General features: G+C 55.9%; 1 protein-coding gene across 2 annotated transcripts; it reads right to left on the bottom strand.

Moving 5' to 3' along the window:
* Positions 1-3,610: 3,610 nt before the first annotated feature.
* Positions 3,611-17,733, bottom strand: NPR1 (natriuretic peptide receptor 1). 2 transcript variants are annotated; one of them, XM_060138245.1, is made up of 22 exons: positions 16,714-17,733; positions 15,815-16,014; positions 15,281-15,394; positions 14,723-14,858; positions 14,360-14,451; positions 13,518-13,653; positions 12,719-12,803; positions 11,779-11,899; positions 10,872-10,946; positions 10,652-10,729; positions 10,139-10,243; positions 9,808-9,879; positions 9,533-9,689; positions 9,090-9,245; positions 8,681-8,849; positions 7,815-7,961; positions 7,606-7,729; positions 7,376-7,444; positions 6,921-7,095; positions 6,572-6,670; positions 4,454-4,545; positions 3,611-4,301 (listed from the first exon to the last, which is right to left on the bottom strand). In XM_060138245.1, exons 1-22 carry the CDS (start codon positions 17,423-17,425, stop codon positions 4,239-4,241), a joined length of 3,177 nt encoding a protein of 1,058 aa, XP_059994228.1. In that variant the 5' UTR covers positions 17,426-17,733; the 3' UTR covers positions 3,611-4,238. The 2 variants fall into 2 exon arrangements, with proteins under 2 accessions (XP_059994228.1, XP_059994219.1); XM_060138236.1 differs by having other exon boundaries at positions 9,808-9,882.
* Positions 17,734-18,770: the final 1,037 nt, after the last annotated feature.

The following is an 18,770-nucleotide window of genomic DNA, read 5'->3' on the forward strand; positions in this document are numbered from 1 at the left end:
AGAAGTTGAGAAATTTGCCCAAAGCCACATGGATTGTAGGTGGCAGAGCTGGGTTTGAATCCAGAGTTAGTCTCTTACCCAGCATCACACTGCCTCTCACTTGATAGACGTTTGAAATTACTCCAGTTCTGAATACGGAGATGTGGAATTTTGGCCTGGTTCTGGCCTGCTGGGAGTTTGGTGGGCTGAGAAAACATAAGCCAACCTGATCATAGGACATTATCAGCAGTGAAGGTATGCCATAGGCAGTCCACATTTGAAAGCCAAAGGCAGAGAGTAACAGTGGGATGGCTGCATCCAGAAGGGGTACCACAGTGATTAACAGATGTATTTGGTTATGGAATCTTTGCTGTGGAAAGGTTCTTAAAGGGCAATCAGCCCACCTACCCACTCACTGGTACAACATGTGTGATAGGGAACTGGGTGGGTGGGTTTTTTCCCTATCTGGTCCCACTCACTAAACCTGGAGTTAGCACTATCAGGGTTCCTGCCCCCGCACCTCCTCTCTTCCTTTGGCCTCATCATCCTCACCAGTATCCAAATTCATCAGCATCTTGATGGTAAACACCTCACCTGGAATTTTTCTTGTGTTCCAGCTCAATGAGATTAAATCTCCCTGGACAGCATTAGGGTTTTTCTTTATGGTTAATTTACTTATTTTTGTATTTTTACAGCTCTTGCAATTTAATGAAAAAATGACTTTCAGGATGCCAAACCGGCCTCCACTGCTAATTAGATTCCATGGATCTGTCCTGAAAGGTATAAATCATTTAAAAAAAATTATCACTAAATGTACTGTTATGATAAATAAATTACCCAAGCTCTTTGATATAGAGAAAAGAGGGGGTAGGGGGAGGATATTTGTCTCCTTCTATCAGCTTTTTTTTTTTTTTTCTGGGTTCCAGCCTTGCACAGGGCTGGTTCCCTCTGCACACTCTCTACAGTGGGCCCTCCTACCCACAGCTGGACCACAGCTGGGCCCTCCTACCTCAGCTGCACTCCCTGCCCTTCCCTTCCAATGGTGTCATGTGGGCTGATGAGATAATGTATGTGAAAGCCTTTGTCAACTGCAAGGCACAATCGAATGCCAATGATTACTGTTGTTATTATTCTTATCATACTCCAGGGAAACCCTGTTGCCCCCCACCCTCCCAGACCTACACAGGACAGCCTGGGACACTCAGCGAGGCTAGACAGCCCCTCCCACGTGGGCGGAGGTTCTGGCGCAAATCCGTCTCCCTGGCTAGCAGGAGGGGCGCTACTGCTACCCTCAGAACACCGCCCCCCACCCCAGCCCCCCACACCTCCCCTCAGTAATGGCTTTCCCAGTCCTTCCTGGCTTCGGGGGCCTTCCTCCGGAAGGAAATCTCCTCAGTTCCAGTGAAAGTTCTTGAGCTGCTGAAGTCATCGACTCCTTGGGCCTCTCCTCACGCCCACTCCCTCAGCCCCCTCCCCTCCAAGTGCCCGCAGTGGAGCCAGGCTGCCCCGGAAGGATCTGACCGGCAATTTCCTACAATTGTCTTACTGGGGCTCCTCAGTCAATCAGCTACCCGCCCCTCCTTCCCCACCTTCCCCACCTTCCCCACCTCATCTCTTACAGTCTCCCCTCCCCAAACCCCAGTCTCTCTAGATATCCCAGCCTCCAGCCTGATCTTATTTTTTTAATTATTATTTTTTAATTTATATTTGGCTGCATTGGGTCTTCGTTGCCATGAGCGGGCTTTCTCTACTTGCGGCGAGGGGGGCTACTCTTTGTTGCAGTGCGCGGGCTTCTCTTGTTGTGGAGCATGGACTTTAGGTGCGCAGGCTTCAGTAGTTGTGGCACGCAGGCTCAGTAGTTGTGGCACGTGGGCTCAGTAGTTGTGGCTTGTGGGCTCTAGAGCGCAGGCTCAGTAGTTGTGGCGCACGGGCTTTGTTGCTCCGCGGCATGTGGGATCTTCCTGGACTAGGGCTGGAACCCCTGTCCCCTGCATTGGCAGGCGGATTCTTAACCACTGTGCCACTAGGGAAGTCCCTGATCTGACTTCTTAGGTCCCACAGTTCTCTAGTATTTCTACTCCCTTCTGGGACTGCCACTACCTGCGAGGAGGAATGGGGGCTTGGGAGTCAACATGGCCACCAGGGCCCACCAGGAAGGTGGGTGTGCTGTGGTTACCAAGGCAACCACCCTTCTGTTAGGCCCTCCCAGAGCTATTCATCCCCAGCTGAGGACTTGACTATGTTAGCTCCTTCTCCCAATAAATCAAATCTGACTGAGGCCAAAAAGGGTGGGAAGAGAGCACAGGACATCAGGAAGGGTCATTAGACAAAGGGAGAACGAATTATCCTTTCTTCACCTCCAGACCACCATTTGTGTATCAGGGCGCCCCGTCCCGAAGGCAGACGTCCAAGCTCTCCATAGCCCACACCGACCTCCAGTCCCGCTGGGCGCTGGGCGTGGACTCCAGTAAGAGGCTTGGGGAGGTCGCAGGAGGGGCCTGTCTGCACTTGATGGATGGTACTGAAGAAATGTCTGGCACTTTCTTTCCCCATGGGGGAGGTGAAGCTGCAGCCACCTCTCCCCCGCATTCGCATTCCTGCCTGCCTGCTCAGGAAGGGGGTGGGGTGCGTGGCTAGAGCAGGGGAAGGAGGGCCCTTAGCCCAGCTGAGAGTCACGTTGTAAACTATCACTCACATTTGTCTACACTGGTGTGGGGGTGGACGGGCAGGTGGACAATTCCCACATTTCAACTGAGGTCAAAAGGGATCCATATGTTCCCACCTCACCCCTGCTTCTTGGCTCCCAGGCCTCCTGGGGCAGATGCCAGGACTCCCCACTCAGTCCACACTCCTTATAGTCCTACTGTATGCTGGGCATTGGGTAATAGAGCAGTTCTCAAAGTGCAGTCCACAGATTCTGTAGGTCCCCAAGATCCTTTCAGGGGATGGATGAGGTCAAAATGATGTTCATGGGAATTCCCTGGCAGTCCAGTGGTTAGGACTCGGTGCTTTCACTGCCAGGGGCCCCGGGTTCAATCCCTGGTCGGGGAACTAAGATCCCTCAAGACACACACACACACACACACACACACACGAGATTTTCACACTCCTACTAATTATGTTATTTGCCTTATTGACTGTGTTGATATTTGCACTGATGGTGCGAAAACAGTGGGGTTAAAACTTGCTGGTGTCTTAGCATAAATGAAGGCAGTAGCACCAAACTAGTCACTGTGGTCTTCAAAAAAAGCCAGTTTCTCTTAAGACTGTCTTTGATAAAGCCGTAAAAACTGAACATGTGATGGGTTTATTATAGTTATTTTAAATGAGTTAATAAAGACTTGTTTTAATTTCTAATACAGAATATACTGATAGATATGACCCACATAAACAAAAGCTCTTTGGGGCCCTCAGTAGCTTTTAAGGGAGTAAATGGGTCCTGAGACCAACAGCACCAGCACTGCTGGGGTAATTCGCAGGCTTTTACACTGGCTCCTCAAAACGGAAGGGGCACTGCAGCCTTTTTCAGATACTGCATTCCAACTTGAGAAACACCTTATTTGAAGCACAGGATGGAGAATATGACTGTGTTTTCTGGCAACCCGCTCTCCCTCAAGAAACACACTGTCACTGGAATAAAGATTTTAATGGTCTCCACTCACAGGAGAAGCAAGGCACACAAGCCCACAGCCCTCTGTCCTTCCCTTTCTCCCCTGTGCATTGCATCCTAGGTTGGGTGGTGGGAGACGGGGGTGGTGGTGTTTGTGGCCCATCTGGGCTAGGCCCAGATGTGGACTCCCCCCAGCCCCTTGAGTCACATATAATCCCTTTGCCTTTTCCTCCTCCCCATAAAAGTCACAGTGTAGCACGGTTGAGGGAAGAGGGCACAGGGAGGGGCAGGAGGATCCAGGAATCCACGTCCCAGCCTGGCCTGGCCTGAGTCAGGGTGGAGAGTGGGTGCGTGTGCCTACGTGTCTGTGTGTGTGTGTGTGTGTGTGTGTGTGTGTGTGTGTGTGTGTGTGTGTCCCGGGGCATGGCTGTGAGTTTTGGTCCAGTCCTGTGAGCTCCAAGTTCTCCCCCAATACCAGTCCACTTTCAGAGGTAATGTCTGGTGTCTCCACTGGGGTCTGCACATCTGAGCTGTTCAAACTACTTCTTTGGCAATGGTGGGGATACTGCAGGCGAGGCTGAGGCCTGGCACCTCTCTGTCACCTCTGGCACAGGGAAGGGAGGTGTGGAAGGCCAGGAGGGGAGCCAGGTCAGCCTCGGGTGCTACTCGCCCGCTCCCCCAGTAGCCAGTAGGTCCGAACTTTGCCTTTGCCCTGGAGGGAAAAAGAGGAGTTTGGGGTGGGGAGTGACTCATCCACTTTCCCAAATGTTGGGAGTGGGGTTGGCTGCTTGAGAAGGGGCCTGGGGGAGGGTAAGCCCTTCGGGGACCCTAAGGGGTGGTAAGGGTAGGGACTTCCTTTTTTACCTTCATTTCTACATCCCCTCGAAGCTCCAGCTCGAAACCACCGAACTCCTCCAGGACAGCCTTGGTCTCAGAAGACAAGTGGATCTTCAGGGCTGGGTAGGAGAAGGGAGATGAGAGAAGCAAGAGATGGGAGCAGGAGATCAGGGACTGTGGGGCTAGAAACATGCTCTCCCTCCTTCCTTTGGCCCAGAAAGCCTCCTAATTCAAAGTCCCACCCCCTCCATGTAGTGTCTGACTACACAGGCCTCTCCCTAAGAACTCTAGAACTGTGCTGTCCACCATGAAAGCCATTAGTCACCTGTGGCTATTTAAACTGTAATTGAAATATAGTGAAAAATGCAATGCCTCAGAGGCTACCATATTGGACAGCACAGCATAGAACATTTCCATTACTGCAGAAAGTTCTATTGGACAGCACTCCAGCGCATCACCAGGCTCTAGAGAGACAATAGAGTGTAGAGGTCAGGAGCTCAGACATCGGAGCCTGCTCTGCCTAGGATGAATCCCAGCTTGGACACTTGCTCGGGGAAGTAGTATAAACTATCTGGGCCTCAGTTTCCTACTCTACAAAATGCTGATAGCAACAGGACCCATCTCAAAGCCTTCTGGTGAGGATTAAATTTAACATTATTCATTACGCATTTTAAAAGAGTCTGGCACTTAGGAGGCACTATACGAGTGTTTGCTATCATCGTTCCTTAACTCAACACCCTCATTTCAGGGCTGAGGGAGCCCAGGCCTCGGGGAGGAGACCTGCCCAAATCTGCTGAGGTCTGCCCAGACTCCTGACTCCTGACTGCTGTTCCCCACAGCCCTTCTTTGACCTCCCTCTGAACTCGCCCCTACCACTCCTGGGGTCTGCATCGCAGAGGCCCTTTTCTGCTGTTAAACGATTTCTGAGAATGTGCTCCTTGAGGACTGAACCTCAGTGAGAAGCTTTCTCCACCTCGACGCCCTCAACACAGTGTCCAGGGAATATCTGCTGAACCAGACCCCCTCTGGGCTCCCAAGAAGCCCTTTGCCCACCACGAGGCTTAGCTGGGGTCTGCGTGGACTCCCTAGCAAGCTTTGGTCTGGGTCGTCTTAGTATTCCAAGGCCTGGTACTCAGTAGTTGCTCAATAAATATTTACTGAATTGAATTGTGTTGACTACAGCAGGAGGCAGAAGATCAACAGGAAGCAAGCCCAAGGGAAGAGGTGGGAGCAAGCATTTATCTGGTACCTACTGTGTTCCAGGGCTTGGGCTATGTTTTTTAGAACACTCAGACAGGCATCATTTTAAAGATAAACAGGGACTTCCCTGGTGGTGCAGTGGTTAAGAATCTGCCCGCCAATGCAGGGGACATGGGTTCGAGCCCTGGTCTGGGGAGATCCCACATGCCGCGGAGCAACGAAGCCTGTGCGCCACAACTACTGAGCCTGCACTCTAGAGGCTGCGAACCACAACTACTGAAGCCCGCGTGCCACAACTGCTGAAGCCCGCACACCTAGAGTCCCTGCTCTGCAACAAGAGAAGCCACCAGAATGAGAAGCCCGCGCACCGCAACTAAGACTAGCCTCCACTCGCCACAACTAGACAAAGCCTGCGCACAGCAACGAAGACCCAAGGCAGCCATAAATTAATTAATTTAAAAAAAAGATAAACAGCTAAGGCTCAGAAAAGTTGAATGACAATTATCTGCTAGTCGTGTTATATGACTTTCTCACGTAACTCTTCTGAGGTAGATAATTTAATTCTCATTTTCTAGGTGAGGAAAACAGAGGCTCAGGGAGGTGTAGCAAACTGACACAGCTGAGTCGGTTGTAGAGCTGAGATTCACACCCAAGTGGGCTGCTCTGGAGCCCTTTTTACCACACCCAAGAGGGTCCTAAAGGGAGTTCCCAGCTGGGAACTGCTGGACATTGGCCTGGAAAGACTTTTCAATCATTTGCCAAGAGGGCGCAGCTGGGACCTGAGTCTCTGATTAGATTCAAGGTGATGTGGCCAGGTTGAACCCTTATGAGAAGGGAGCCTGGGAGGAGACAGAACATGGATTGGATAGGCACCCACTGCCAGGAGAGCCTTCCTCAGCCACAGCCACCCTTCCCTCCCTGTCCGGCCTCGGGGACCCAGCATACCTTCCCCGTTAGACTCCATTCTTGAGGCCGTGTTTACTGTGTCCCCAAAAAGACAGTAACGGGGCATCTTCAGCCCTACCACACCTGCACACACGGGTCCTGGAGGGAGCGGAAGCCCATCAGTGAGGGAAACCCATCAGTTTAGGGAAGTAGGTGGGAGGAACGGAGGGTAGCCATAGGACGGGGCTAGAGCGCTCCAGGAGAGGCAGCAGGTGGGACCTGCTGTCGGTGGGAACCCAGAGGTGTAGGTGTACGCGCGCACGGGGAGCGGTGGCGACGCGGCCGGCTCGTCTCTCATCTGCAGCTCCAGCCTGTGGGAGCCCCCTCCCCGCCCCTCCGGCGGCCTCACCTGTGTGGATGCCGATGCGCAAGCGCAGCTGCTCCTGGGGCCGGTGGCGGATGCGGAAGGAGCGCACCGCGTCCAGCAGCGCCAGGGCCATGCGGGCCACCTCGCGGGCGTGCAGCCTCCCGTTCCGCACTGGGAGCCCGGACACCACCATGTAGGCGTCACCAATGGTCTCCACCTGTGAGGGCCGCGAGAGGGTGCTGGACCTGAGGACTGGAACTTTCTCCCGGTTCGGCCCCCACACTGTGGGCACCGCCTTCCTGTCCCCACCCCCCATCTACCAGCCACTGTGTTCGCTCATCCCCCAGCCCCCGCGCGGTTTTTCTGCCTGTTCCTGGGTCTCCCTGTGACACCTCCCTGTGACACTGTCTTTGTCCACGTCTCTTGGTCTTCCTGCTTAAGACTATGTCATTCTGCCCTCCACATCCGTCTGTCTGTCCCCTCCCATCTTTACTCACCTTGTAGACATCAAAGTTGTCTATGACAGCATCAAAGCAAGTGTACAGGTCGTTGAGCAGGGTCACCACCTGGAAGAAAAGAGAAGCCAAAAGGGGTGGGGAGTAAGGGGCCCCGGGGCTCCACCTGGGCTCGGGTGGGAAAAGCGGAACCAGAAGGCAGGCCTGTGGGATGCAGGTGCCAAGCCGAGCACACCTGGCTGCTCCGACACCTGAGGCTGTGCCTGACTTACCTGCATGGGCGTGCTCTCCGCCGACAGGGCTGTGAAACCCACAATGTCGCTGAAGTAGATGGTGACGCTGTCAAAGGCTTCGGCCTGGACCGTCTCCCCACGCTTCAGCTGCTCAGCCACTGAGCTGAGGGGTCAGGGACAGGTGCAGGATCAGAAGGTGAGGTGGGGCTGGGACAGGGGTGGCGGGAGCACCAAGCACGGGCACTCACTGAGGCAGAATCTGGTAGAGCAGGGCCTCCGCCTTGCGCTTCTCCTCCAAGTAGGCCTGGGTCCGCTCCTCCACCAGCTCTTCCAGGTTGTTGGCGTACTGTTCCATGCGCGACAGCAGGTTATCCAGGATGTTGCTGCTGTTCTCTCTGGGGACAGGGGCGGTGGAAGGGGTGGTGGTGAGAGAGGAGCGGCACGCCCTACCCTGAAGCGCCTCCCCCAGGCTCTCACCCTACCCAGGCTTAATGTCAGCCCACTGCAGTGGAGTCCCTGGCGAGAGTCAGGGTTGGGGGGCACAGCAGGATGGGGGTGGCAGGGGAAAAGGGTCAGAGGAAAGTCCAATTCATCCCTGAGACCCCAGGGTCAAGTTTCAAGCTTCAGACGTATTGGCTATTTTGAACATCTTTGTTGAACACAAGTGGCTTAGAAGGAGGTAGAAGAGGCAGAAAGGGACAGGGACCACTCGAGAACGGAGTGAGGGCACACAGGCTGGCAGAGGGGTGTGCCTGGAGGAACCGGCCCCCAGGGGCACACTGGGAAAGGGGATCAAAGGGCCGGGTGGGAGCTCCCACGGAGGGCAGAGAGGTGTAGGGAGGAGGTGGGAGGCCATTTACTCTGCGGCCACTGAAGGCTGATGGAGTAGGGGCCGCTGGAGGAGCGGGGTATGAGAGGTAGGGGACTGTGGGACCAGCTGAGTCCTACAGTATTCACAGAGGGGGCTGCGAGGCTGTGGCGGGCTGGAGCAGGCTGTGTATGCGGGGGCTGTGCGTGGGCTCTGCCACCACAGGGATAAGACTTAAAGTGTGAGGCACGCGGTCGCTGTGGGGGATAGAGGAGGCTGGGGGGATTCAGGACTAATGCCAGCGACCTGTTAAATTTGCGCAGCATCAGGCGGATCTGTTGGAAGGGTGGCCGCTCCTGCGGGTCCTCGGCCCAGCAGCGCTGCATCAGCTGCCCCAGTTCCTCCAGGTGACTCTGCAGGGCCAGGGAGGGCCGGAAGGGGGGCTGCTCGCCCCGAGTCACACGCTCGATGATCTCTGTGTGGTGGGGGAAGAGAGGCCGAGGGGTAGGTTCAGCCCGGGGCCTGTTGAGAAACGGGGTGGGGAGGTCCAGGACCAGGGCACGGGGCAGGGGAGCCCTGCAGGGAACTGGGCTAGTCATGCTCAGGGTCATTGGCAGCAGTGGAGCAAAGGGTGGCGGCATTTCCAGGGTTCCCTCTCTCTGGAGCTGGGGTTAGTTGACTGTGGCAGCATTAGGGGAAAGCGTGGTCCTCTCACCTTTGGGACTGAGATCCAAACCTTCCACATGGAAGACACCACTCCTCAGGGCAATCTCCTGAAGGATGATCCCAAAGCTGTACACGTCACCAGCCTGGGAGCCCCGGGCAGGGGGTGAGGCCATTCGCAGGAGCTCAGGGGCTGTCCACAACTTTTCTGCAGGTCAGAGGTCAGGAGTCACAGGGTGAAGGGCCCCAAAGCTAAGGGATGAGGGGAAACAAGGTCCCAGAGGATGTGACTGGGACTGATCTGGAGACATCACAGGGGTTGCTAGGGCTAGAAGGGGCCTTGAGACCATTTCGTCTGACTCCGCTTTCTACTGATGATGAATTGAGCAGGGAGTCAGGAAAGGTGGGCCCGAGCCCACCATAGGCCAGGCATCAGCATCCCCACTGGGCTGTGCTGGGGGGGGTGGTAGGGGTCAGAGTCAGGTCGGGGCTCACTGGCATAGAGGGTGTGTCCTTGCTCGGGCTCCGGGTCCCTGAAGCTCTCCAGCCCGTAGTCAGTGATCTTGAGCACGAAGCGCCCGTCTACTACGCAGTTGGATGACTTGAGGTTCCCATGGGAGCAAATGGCCCCATTGTGCAGGAACAGCATACCCTGGGAAATTTGGGGAGGCAGGGGTCTCGGGCATGAGTGAGACCTCCAACCAACCACAGCCAGGGGAGAAGACTGCCTGGCCCCTCCCCCAACACCCAGGGGGCCCTTTTGGGCCTACCTTGACGATGTCATGGGTGAGCGAGTACCGGAACATCCAGTCCAGGGTGATGCTCTCATTCTCCAGGATGTCCTGCTGGGCAGTGAGAGTCAGCCCTATACCCTGCACATGCCCCCAGGAGGAGGAGTGCAGGGGTTCCACTGACATAAACTGGCAGAACGGGACAAAGCTTTGGGTCTACTCCAGTGCCACCACTCTCCCCCCACTCCCATTTTACAGATGGGGAAAATAAAGGTCAGAAAGAAGGAGAGGCTTGCCCAGGGCCTTATGTTGAGTCAGGGGCAGACCCGGGGCTAGACCTAGTTGTCCTGACACTCCCTTGTTGCCTCACCTGCAAGCTCCCACGGGGACAGTACTCTGTGAGGATACAGATATTGGGGGGGTCAGTGCAGGCCCCCACAAACCTGGTCAGGTGTTCATTCTGCACATCCCGCATCTGCAGGTGAGAGCCAGCATCAGAGCCTGACAGAGACCTCACTCCTTGCCAAGTGGCCCCCACCCTTGGGGACCCCTCACTCTCCTTAAGTCCCTATGCATTCTCTGCAGACATTCTAGGACCTTCCCCGGTGATTCCCACTTCTGTTCTAAAGAACCCTTCCCCAGAACCTGCTCCCTACTCCCTCTGCTTCCTAAGCCTATCCAATGGAGCCCCTACAAAATCTCCAGCCCTTCTCCCATCTATGATTCCCCTACTCGTACCCACAACACACAGGGGCCCATCCCAGGGCTACAGTGCTCATCCCTTCCTAGGATACCCTGCAGTCCCTCCATACCCATTCTGTTGGCCAACCTCCCCTGTGTCCCTAGATTCTTCCCTAGGCCATTGCCTCCCTCCCCACATTACATGCTTCAGCTCAAACAGGACTTCCCGCGTCAGCTCAATGCGTTTACGGTTCACACGTTTCACAGCCACGAGGTTGCCCTGAGTGAGGAATGGAGATTGTCACTGTAAGGGGATGGCCCAGCCCTGACAGCCCACCCCTGTGCTAAGACCGTCTCCAGTCCTCCATCATAGGAAAGCCCTGCCCCAGTCCTGAGGACCAGTGGTCTTTCCCCAGACCCACCTTATAATATGCTGTCTTGGCAAAGATTTGGAACTGGCCCTCTGTGGTCAGCAGGGAGCCGTAATTGGAGCCTCTCTGAAGGGACGGAGTGCAGGAGGGGTGGTCAGCCCATGGACCCGGCTCTCCATCCTGGTTGCTTGAGCTCTGGTCTTCACTACCCTGCCTTATCTTTGTGTTGCCCTGCCTCTCATTCCACATCATAAAATCCTTTCCTCATTTATTTACTTTTTAAAAATGTATCTTCAGGGGCTTCCCTGGTGGCGCAGTCGTTGAGAGTCCGCCTGCCGACGCAGGGGACATGGGTTCGTGCCCCGGACCGGGAAGATCCCACATGCCGCGGAGCGGCTGGGCCTGTGAGCCATGGCCTCTGAGCCTGCGCGTCCGGAGCCTGTGCTCCGCAACGGGAGAGGCCACAACAGTGAGAGGCCCAAGTACCGAAAAAAAAAAAAAAGTATTTTCAGGGGGGTGGGGCGTGGGGGGTGAGATGACATATATACACTGATATGTATAAAATAGATAACTAATAAGAACATGCTGTATAGCACAGGGAACTCTACTACTTCGCTGTACAGTAGAAACTACCACAACGTTGTAAAACAACTATACCCCAATTAAAAAAAAAAAGTATGCAGAAACTTTCAGATGATTATACAAAAAAACAAACAAATAAAATAAAATGTATTTTCACATATGCTGTCTCTAACTTTTGAAAGACCCCTGTGAGGGAGCTCTGTAGATGTAATCATTACCTGCGGTAGTCTCAGAGAGGGAATGTGACTTGCCCAAGGTCATAGAGCGATTGAAGGCAGGGCTGGGACTAGAAGCCTGCTCTCTACCCTACCCATCAGGCACTACCCACACGCCCATTCCCAACTCTGCCCCCTCCCCCCAGTACCGGAGTTCTTACCCCGCTCAGGGTCAGCCGGCTGCCTGCACTCCGGAGGTGCCTCTCTAGGCTACTGGGCTGCAGGTCCTCCCAACGCACCCGCCACAGCTCTGAGGCCAGTTCTTTCTCCAGCTGCATCTTTCTGAGGCATGAAATGTGCACCTAAGTCCACGTCTGAGCCCCTGACCCAGGGCTGGGGGGTGCTCAGCAGCCTCTCCTCAGAGCCCTGGGACCACTGCAGTTGCTAAGAGATGGGTGGGGCAATTAACATCCGCTTGGTTGACAGTCAGGAGGCTTGGGTGAAATTCTGCCTCACTGGGGACCTTGGGGTAGTCACTCCACTTCTCTGAGTCTCAGGTTCATGTCTAAATGTCCTCATTTGGAAATTGGGGACCTCGACATTTATTTCAAAGCATTGTTACAAGAATGAAAAGAAAAACTGTGTGTGGAAGTGCCTGGCACACAGTATATGCTTGACCAGCATTGATTTCCTTCTCTCCCTCCCTGCTTCCCTCTGTCTTTAACTTTTCCACTGGAAGGCAGGAGTGGGGCTTCCTTCTCTCTCTCCTCCACTCTGGGTTCAGCACTTGGTACACAGCAGAGCCTTCATCCCTGCTCAACGAATATAGGCCCAACCCCACAGGTGTTGGTCCACTGCTTCCCATCTGGTCTGTACCAGCAGGAAGGGAGGATAAACGGAATCCACACCCTGCGATGCCCCCAACAGATCTGCTCCTTCTTGGATCTCCCGGATCCTCCCTGGCCACTCCACCTCTGTCCCCTCCTCCTTCTCTCTTCCAGGTGTCCTGAGGCTTTTTAGTCTCTTTTCTCCCCCATCTCCCTGGGCCTTGCTGCGCTGTCCCTTTACCCCTCCCTCTTCCCTCTGGGTCCCTGCCACCTCCTCTGCTATTGGCTCTTTAGGTCTCCCAGCCTCAATCACCACCCTCATTCCAAGGCTTACCTGTATATGAAGAAGGAGATGAGCAGAATGCTGAGCAGGGAGAGGCTGCCCACCAAAGCCAGCACCTCCAGGGTGGAAAAGTGGTCTGTAGGGGAGAGTCCAAGTTGCAGCGAGAAAGATTTGGGTTCGACATTGGACAGCAGGAGGAAGAACCTTTATTTTTTTTATTTTTAATTTTTTTTGGCTGCACCGCACAGGCATGTGGGATCTTTAGTTTCCTGACCAGGGATCGAACCCAGGCCCCCTGAAGTGGAAACGTGGAGTCCGAACCACTGGACCACCAGGGAATTCCCTGAAGAACCTTTTAATATTCAATTAGGGACTTCCCTGGTGGCGCAGTGGTCAAGAATCCGCCTGCCAATGCGGGGGACACGGGTTTGATCCCTGATCCAGGAAGATCCCACGTGCCGTGGAGCAATTAAGCCCGTGGGCCACAACTACTGAGCCTGCGCTCTAGAGCCCGTGCTCCGCAACAAGAGAAGCCACCGCAATGAGAAGCCCCCACACCGCAACAAAGAGTAGCCCCCGCTCGCCACAACTAGACGAAGCCCGTGCACGGCAACGAAGACCCAACACAGCCAGTAAATAAATAAATGAAAGTAATATAATAATGAAATAAAATAAAAAGTTAAAAAAAATATTCAATCAGTGAACTGGGATGATGGATGAAGGGAAGAAAAAGGCAGGAGGAGTCTCTCCAGGACCCCCTCAGTGTGGGAGAGGAGCACGTATTTGACTCCCTGAGCAGGAAGGAGGCAGCATCTCCATAATGGAGGCTTGGAAGGCAAGGGGCAGTCACCTTGGTTGCAGGCTGGGTCCTCATTGTCAAAACCACATTTGGGCACATCAGGAGGTGGATACCCCAGAGGCCAGTTCAGTTTGCGCCCTGACACGGTCACCAGCTCTTGGGAGGTTCCATTGAAGTTCAGAACAACCTATGGGAGGGCAGGAGCGGTCGGTGGGCAAGGGCCCTTGGTGAGGCCTCCCGTCCAAGGGAGAAATCCTGCCCCCCACCTACCCCATCTCTGCTGCCAGGGACTGTGTCTGCACTGTCAGCTATTCAACGAGTCCCTGCCGTGACTGGATACAGAGAGCCTCATACCCATGCCCCATGTTATCAGAGGGGACAAACTTGAAAATGACTTAAAGGTTTTATAAAGAAAGCTCTGTATAGAATCACAGCCCTACACTCAGGGAGTTTATAATCTTGGATTGAAGCACACAGGAGACAGGAAAATGCAGTGTTCTCGGTCCACATTCCCAGGCCTAATCCAGGCACCCCTCGTCCAGGAAGCCTTCCCTGGATGATCTGCTCCTTGGTGCCTGTGGTCTCAACCCCTTCCTGTTCCTGTTGCACTTATAGAGCAAGATGATGTGCATTCATCTTGGCCCTGAGTCAGTCTGTCTCCGCTGGGAGGGGATCCTGCCTGTCTTTGGAGACATGGAGTTTCCTGAGGGCAGCACTGTGCTCCCTCCTCAGACATGGAGTTCCCCAAGCATAACACCTGTGTGTCCCTATCGTTCTGGTTGCTCCTCCAGATTGGCTGGATCTCTTTTATCCAGGGCTCTCTCTTATCCAGGGCGGTGGGAGGGTGAAATGTCATTCCCAGTTGGCACTGTCTTCTGGGGGCACAGCCTTACCCTGAAGGCGCCAGTGTCAGGATCCATATCCCAGAGGGAGAAGTCGGTCTCCCGATCTCCATTGCTGTCCATTTTCAGGTATCCCGTCACACCTGGGGGTATGGAGGAAGATGGCTGTGTTTTGACAGGGTGGAATTTCATGGGTCCCACGCCTCATCTCTGTCTGTTGATCTTTTGATCTGGGCACTTAGGAAGACTTCTTGATGGCACTAGGGACATGGGGAAAAGAGCCTAAAGAAGAAGAGAGGTAGAAGAGACTGGTGTGGGCAAGTGACTACCTGCACTGCAGGGCTAGGGGCTTCTCACTGCTTCCTGCCTGGGGCACCCCAAGGTAGCCCATTCCTGCCACCTCCAGTGCCTGACCTTGGAAGCTTCGGTTCCACATCCGCTGAGTGATGCCCTCCCCATCGGTGACAGTTCCCCCATGTGCTAGAGTCTCCGACACTGCCTGGACATAGAGCAGGAGCCCGTCGTGGAAGGACGCTGGGATGGTGTTCACCTGCAGGGGCAGGCAGAGCTGGGCTGGGGTGGGATGTATGAAGGGCACAGAGTGGGGCGCTGTGGGGTGGGGAATGGGAGGCACTGGGAGCTTGGAAGAGGATGGGAGAAAACACGCTCACAGCACAGAGAGATTTTACTACTTCTAAGACGCTCCGCATGTATCACTGCTTCTGAATCCTGCTAGGCAGATAGGGCAGGACGTAGCATCCTCATTTTACGGATAAGGATTTGAGTTTCAGAGGTTGAACAATTTGTCAATGCCCCCCTCCATCATCAGGAGAGATACGGGAACAGTGGGAAGGGAAAGAAAGGGAGACCTGGGAATACGGGGATGGCTGAGAGAGCAGGGCGGCGACTGGCAGAGGGCTGTGAACTGGGGGCTGGAGGTCCACGCTGCAGGGTCCCAGGAACCCCTCCTACCAGGCCATCCTCCATGGTGAAGTTGAACTGCTCATGGGCCAAGTGTTTTAGCTTCTGTAGGAATTCCAAGTACTCAGGATTATCCGGCTCTTTATAGGTAATGATTTTGGCAGCCTGAGGAAGGGGTCAGTGGAGAGGGGAGAGCTGGGTGCTGACTCCAGTCCTGCCAGTACCCTGGGTGCCCACCTCCCAGAGTTGCATCTCTACTTGCTCAACGTCAAATTGGACCCTATGTTCTGCGCGAGGTGCTGCCTGCTTCAAAGCAGGGGATGAACTGGGATGGCTTTTCCAAGTCCGGATGGTCTGTGGGATGCGAACATTATCCCACCTCAAGGGCATTCTCTCATCTTTTTAGCCTCCTGGTTCTGAAGTCCCCTGGCCCTCTGTATACCCCTTGCCCCAGCCCCCTGCCCTTTGTCACCTAACTCTCTATGAGCATCCAGAACCTCTTTTCTGGAATCCTTTCAGACACTGAGGGACCCAGGACCCAGACATAATGTGCCACCAGCCCAGAGCCCCAATCCGAACACTCACCTGAAAGGCCTGGTGGGCACTGACATCCTGCCCATCCCCTCTCTCCCAGGGCCTGTGGGGAGCAAGGCCGTGTGCTCCTTGCAGGCTTTGCCCAAAGAGGTCCAGGTGGAAGAAAACATAGTCCTCCCCATTCAGGCCAGCTTCCAGGGCCAGAAGCATCAGGGTTCTGAAGGTGTCTGGGGAGCTGCAGATGTAGACAACTGGGGAGGAAGGGGGGTCAGAGAGAGAGAGAAGAGCCTAAGTGTCAGGGAGTGGAGGGGGAACTGAAGCCGGGGCACCCAGGGGAGGAAATTCAGAGACCCTGAGGTAGTTAAGTGGAACTCCTGGCTCAGTCTGGGCTGTGGCCTGAGGAAGGTGAAGGGAGGGAGGAGGCGGTGGGAGAGGGAGGAGGAAGGAGCCCAGATAGGCAGAGAGGGAATAATGGAGCCAAAGGTGGGCAAGGTGAGGTCAGGAGCGGGGGGGAGAGCAGAGAAGGGCCAGCTGGAGAGGGGACTGGAAGAGGAGAGGGCGTGTGGGAGCACGGGGAGGAGAGTTGGAGGAGGGAAGAAGCCTGCTGGGAAGAGAAGGAAAATGGGGGAGAGATGAGGGATAGGAACTAAGCTGGGGCCCTACTAAGTGTCATGGTGGCTGGAGGCATTTTCTCCCTCCCGTTAACTCCGCAGGAACCGGTGGGAAGGAGGTGGGGGAGTGTGGAGGTGAGAAGAGAGGAGAGCCTAGGAACTGGATGGGGGGGGCATGCAGAAAGAGAGGGAAATAGAAACTCAGAGGTGGAAAGGGCGGAGGAGGCTGAGACAGGAATGAGGAGCCGCGGGAAGGAGAAGTCTGGCCCGGAGAAGAGAGAGGATGTCCCGGGGAAGGCCCGGAGGCAAAGCGGCCGGATGGGTGTGCCCGTGTCTCACCTCGGCCTTTGCGTCGCACGGTGCGCAGCAGCATGGTGTAGTGGTCGCGGTCGCCCTCGGCGAACTCCAGGTGGTCCACCGTGATGTTGAGGCGGTCGCGGACCTGCATGTACAGTCCCTCCACCACGAAGAAGCAGGGCTGGTCGTCGCGGGGCTGGTAGGCGTAGAGCACTAGAGCCTGGCGCTCCCAGCCCAGCCGTCGGTGCAGAGCCGCCACGAAGTCGCCCAGCTTGGCATGGCTGGGCCCGGCGCGGGTGGTCAGCGCGTACTCGTCCTTGGCCCCGAACCCCACAGCCGGGGCGCCGGCGGTCAGCAGCGGCACCCGCCAGTGCGCAGTGAAGCGGCCCACGGGGGCGGCGGCGTACACGCAGCCGGGGCCCAGGAACACCGCGGGGTTGTGCTCCCACTTGAGGTCCACGGCGGCCAGGGGCGCGGCGGTGTCGGAGCAGACGCCCAGCGCGCTCTCGCTGCTGCCCAGCACCGTGCGGACTGTCCAGCCCGGCAGCAGGTCCGGCCGCGCCTTCACCCGGGCCAGGGCCAGCTCCACCGCCGGTCCCACGCGCGCCCACGACCACGGGTATGAGGTGTTGGCCAGAGGTAGCACCACGGCCACCGTCAGGTTGCCCGCGTAGCTGCCCGGGAGCAGCAGCAGCGGCGGCAGGAGCAGAAGCAGACGCAGGCGGGCGCCGGAGGGGCAGCCTGGGCGCGGCATGGCCTCAGCGGGCACCGAGGCGGACAAGCGCTCCCACCATGGCCTCTGGCGTCCCCTCCGGCTCAGCGGCCCGTCCTGGGCACCAGGAGCGCCCCTGTGGGAGGGAGGACGAGCGGGGCGGGGGCGCTCACCCCGAGGCACGCTGCTCCTTCTAGCTGTGACAGTCTGCGCCAGGAGCGCCAGGGGCGCGCGACGGAGGGGTGCGCCCAGGGCGCTGCAGAGCAGGTGGGTGCGAGGAGAGCGCGGGGGCCGAGAGGACGCGAGTGTGAGCGAGAGCGTGTGTGTGTGTGTGTGTGTGTATGTGTGTGTGTGTTAGGAGAGAGAAAACGAGAGCGCGAGCGCTCCGTGGAGAAGGATGGGAGAGGGCGCCAGGGAGGGAAAGGAGAGTGTGAGTGTTTGTATGTGTGCGTGAGCGCCTGGCCCAGGGAGTGTGCCAGAAGGGGCGTCCAGCCGGCCCAAGTCTCCGGCAGTCCGGGGGGGACTGGGGAGGACCCAAGCCAAGCTCCGAACCCTCCCTCCCGGCCGCTTCCCCTCCCAGACTCCGTGACCTTAGAACCAATCCTGGATCTTTAACTCCTTCGTCCCCGCCCCGAAGTCGCGGGCTCTTCCGAGTCTCAGCCTGCGCACTTTCCTTTAGACCCTCTTCGCGCTTCTCGGTGGCCAAACTTCTTCCTCCTCCGAGAAGCGGCACGGGTAGAAGGGGCTCTGTTGCGGGGTCGGGAAGAACTGAATAGAGAAGTGTGTGGGAACAACAGAGGGCCTCTTGCGCCCCACCTTTCCCTCTCCTCCTACCTGGTTCCGTCTGGGGAAGAGAGAAAGAGGTGCTGGTTTGGGATCTTGGTAGGAAAAAGTGTGTGTTTGGATATGTGTCGGGGTGGTGCGGGAGGGTGACGGTTTCTGGAAAAGGCGTTAAAGTAGGTGAATCCAGGGTCCCCGTAACCAGTCCATCTAGGATCTCACCCCCTCCTCCGGTTTACAGATTGAGCGGATTAGCGGAGAAGAAGGACCAGGTAGAAGGGCGGAGTTAACTCTTTAGTTCCCCAATGGCTGTAGGAACGGGGAGGGAGAGCTTGCGGGTGGCTGGAGGAACGAACAGGTGTGATCTCAGGGTCACTGCCGGCGTGTGAGTGTGTGTTTGTCTTGAGGAGGATTATTAAAATGGGATTTGTCGGAGCGGTGGGAGACAGTGTTGGAAATGACAAGCGGAGGGGTAAATTGGGGAGAGTATTTTGGGGCCCTTGACGGCTGGGCTGGGGGCCGGAGAGCTGTGGAATCAGTCTGCCCTCTAATGGCCAGCAGAAGTCGTTGACCGTATTGCGCTGCCAACCTCTGCAAGCCTGTACCT

Source organism: Lagenorhynchus albirostris, chromosome 2 (genome assembly GCF_949774975.1).
Source record: "Lagenorhynchus albirostris chromosome 2, mLagAlb1.1, whole genome shotgun sequence".
Taxonomy (NCBI): Eukaryota; Metazoa; Chordata; class Mammalia; order Artiodactyla; family Delphinidae; genus Lagenorhynchus; species Lagenorhynchus albirostris.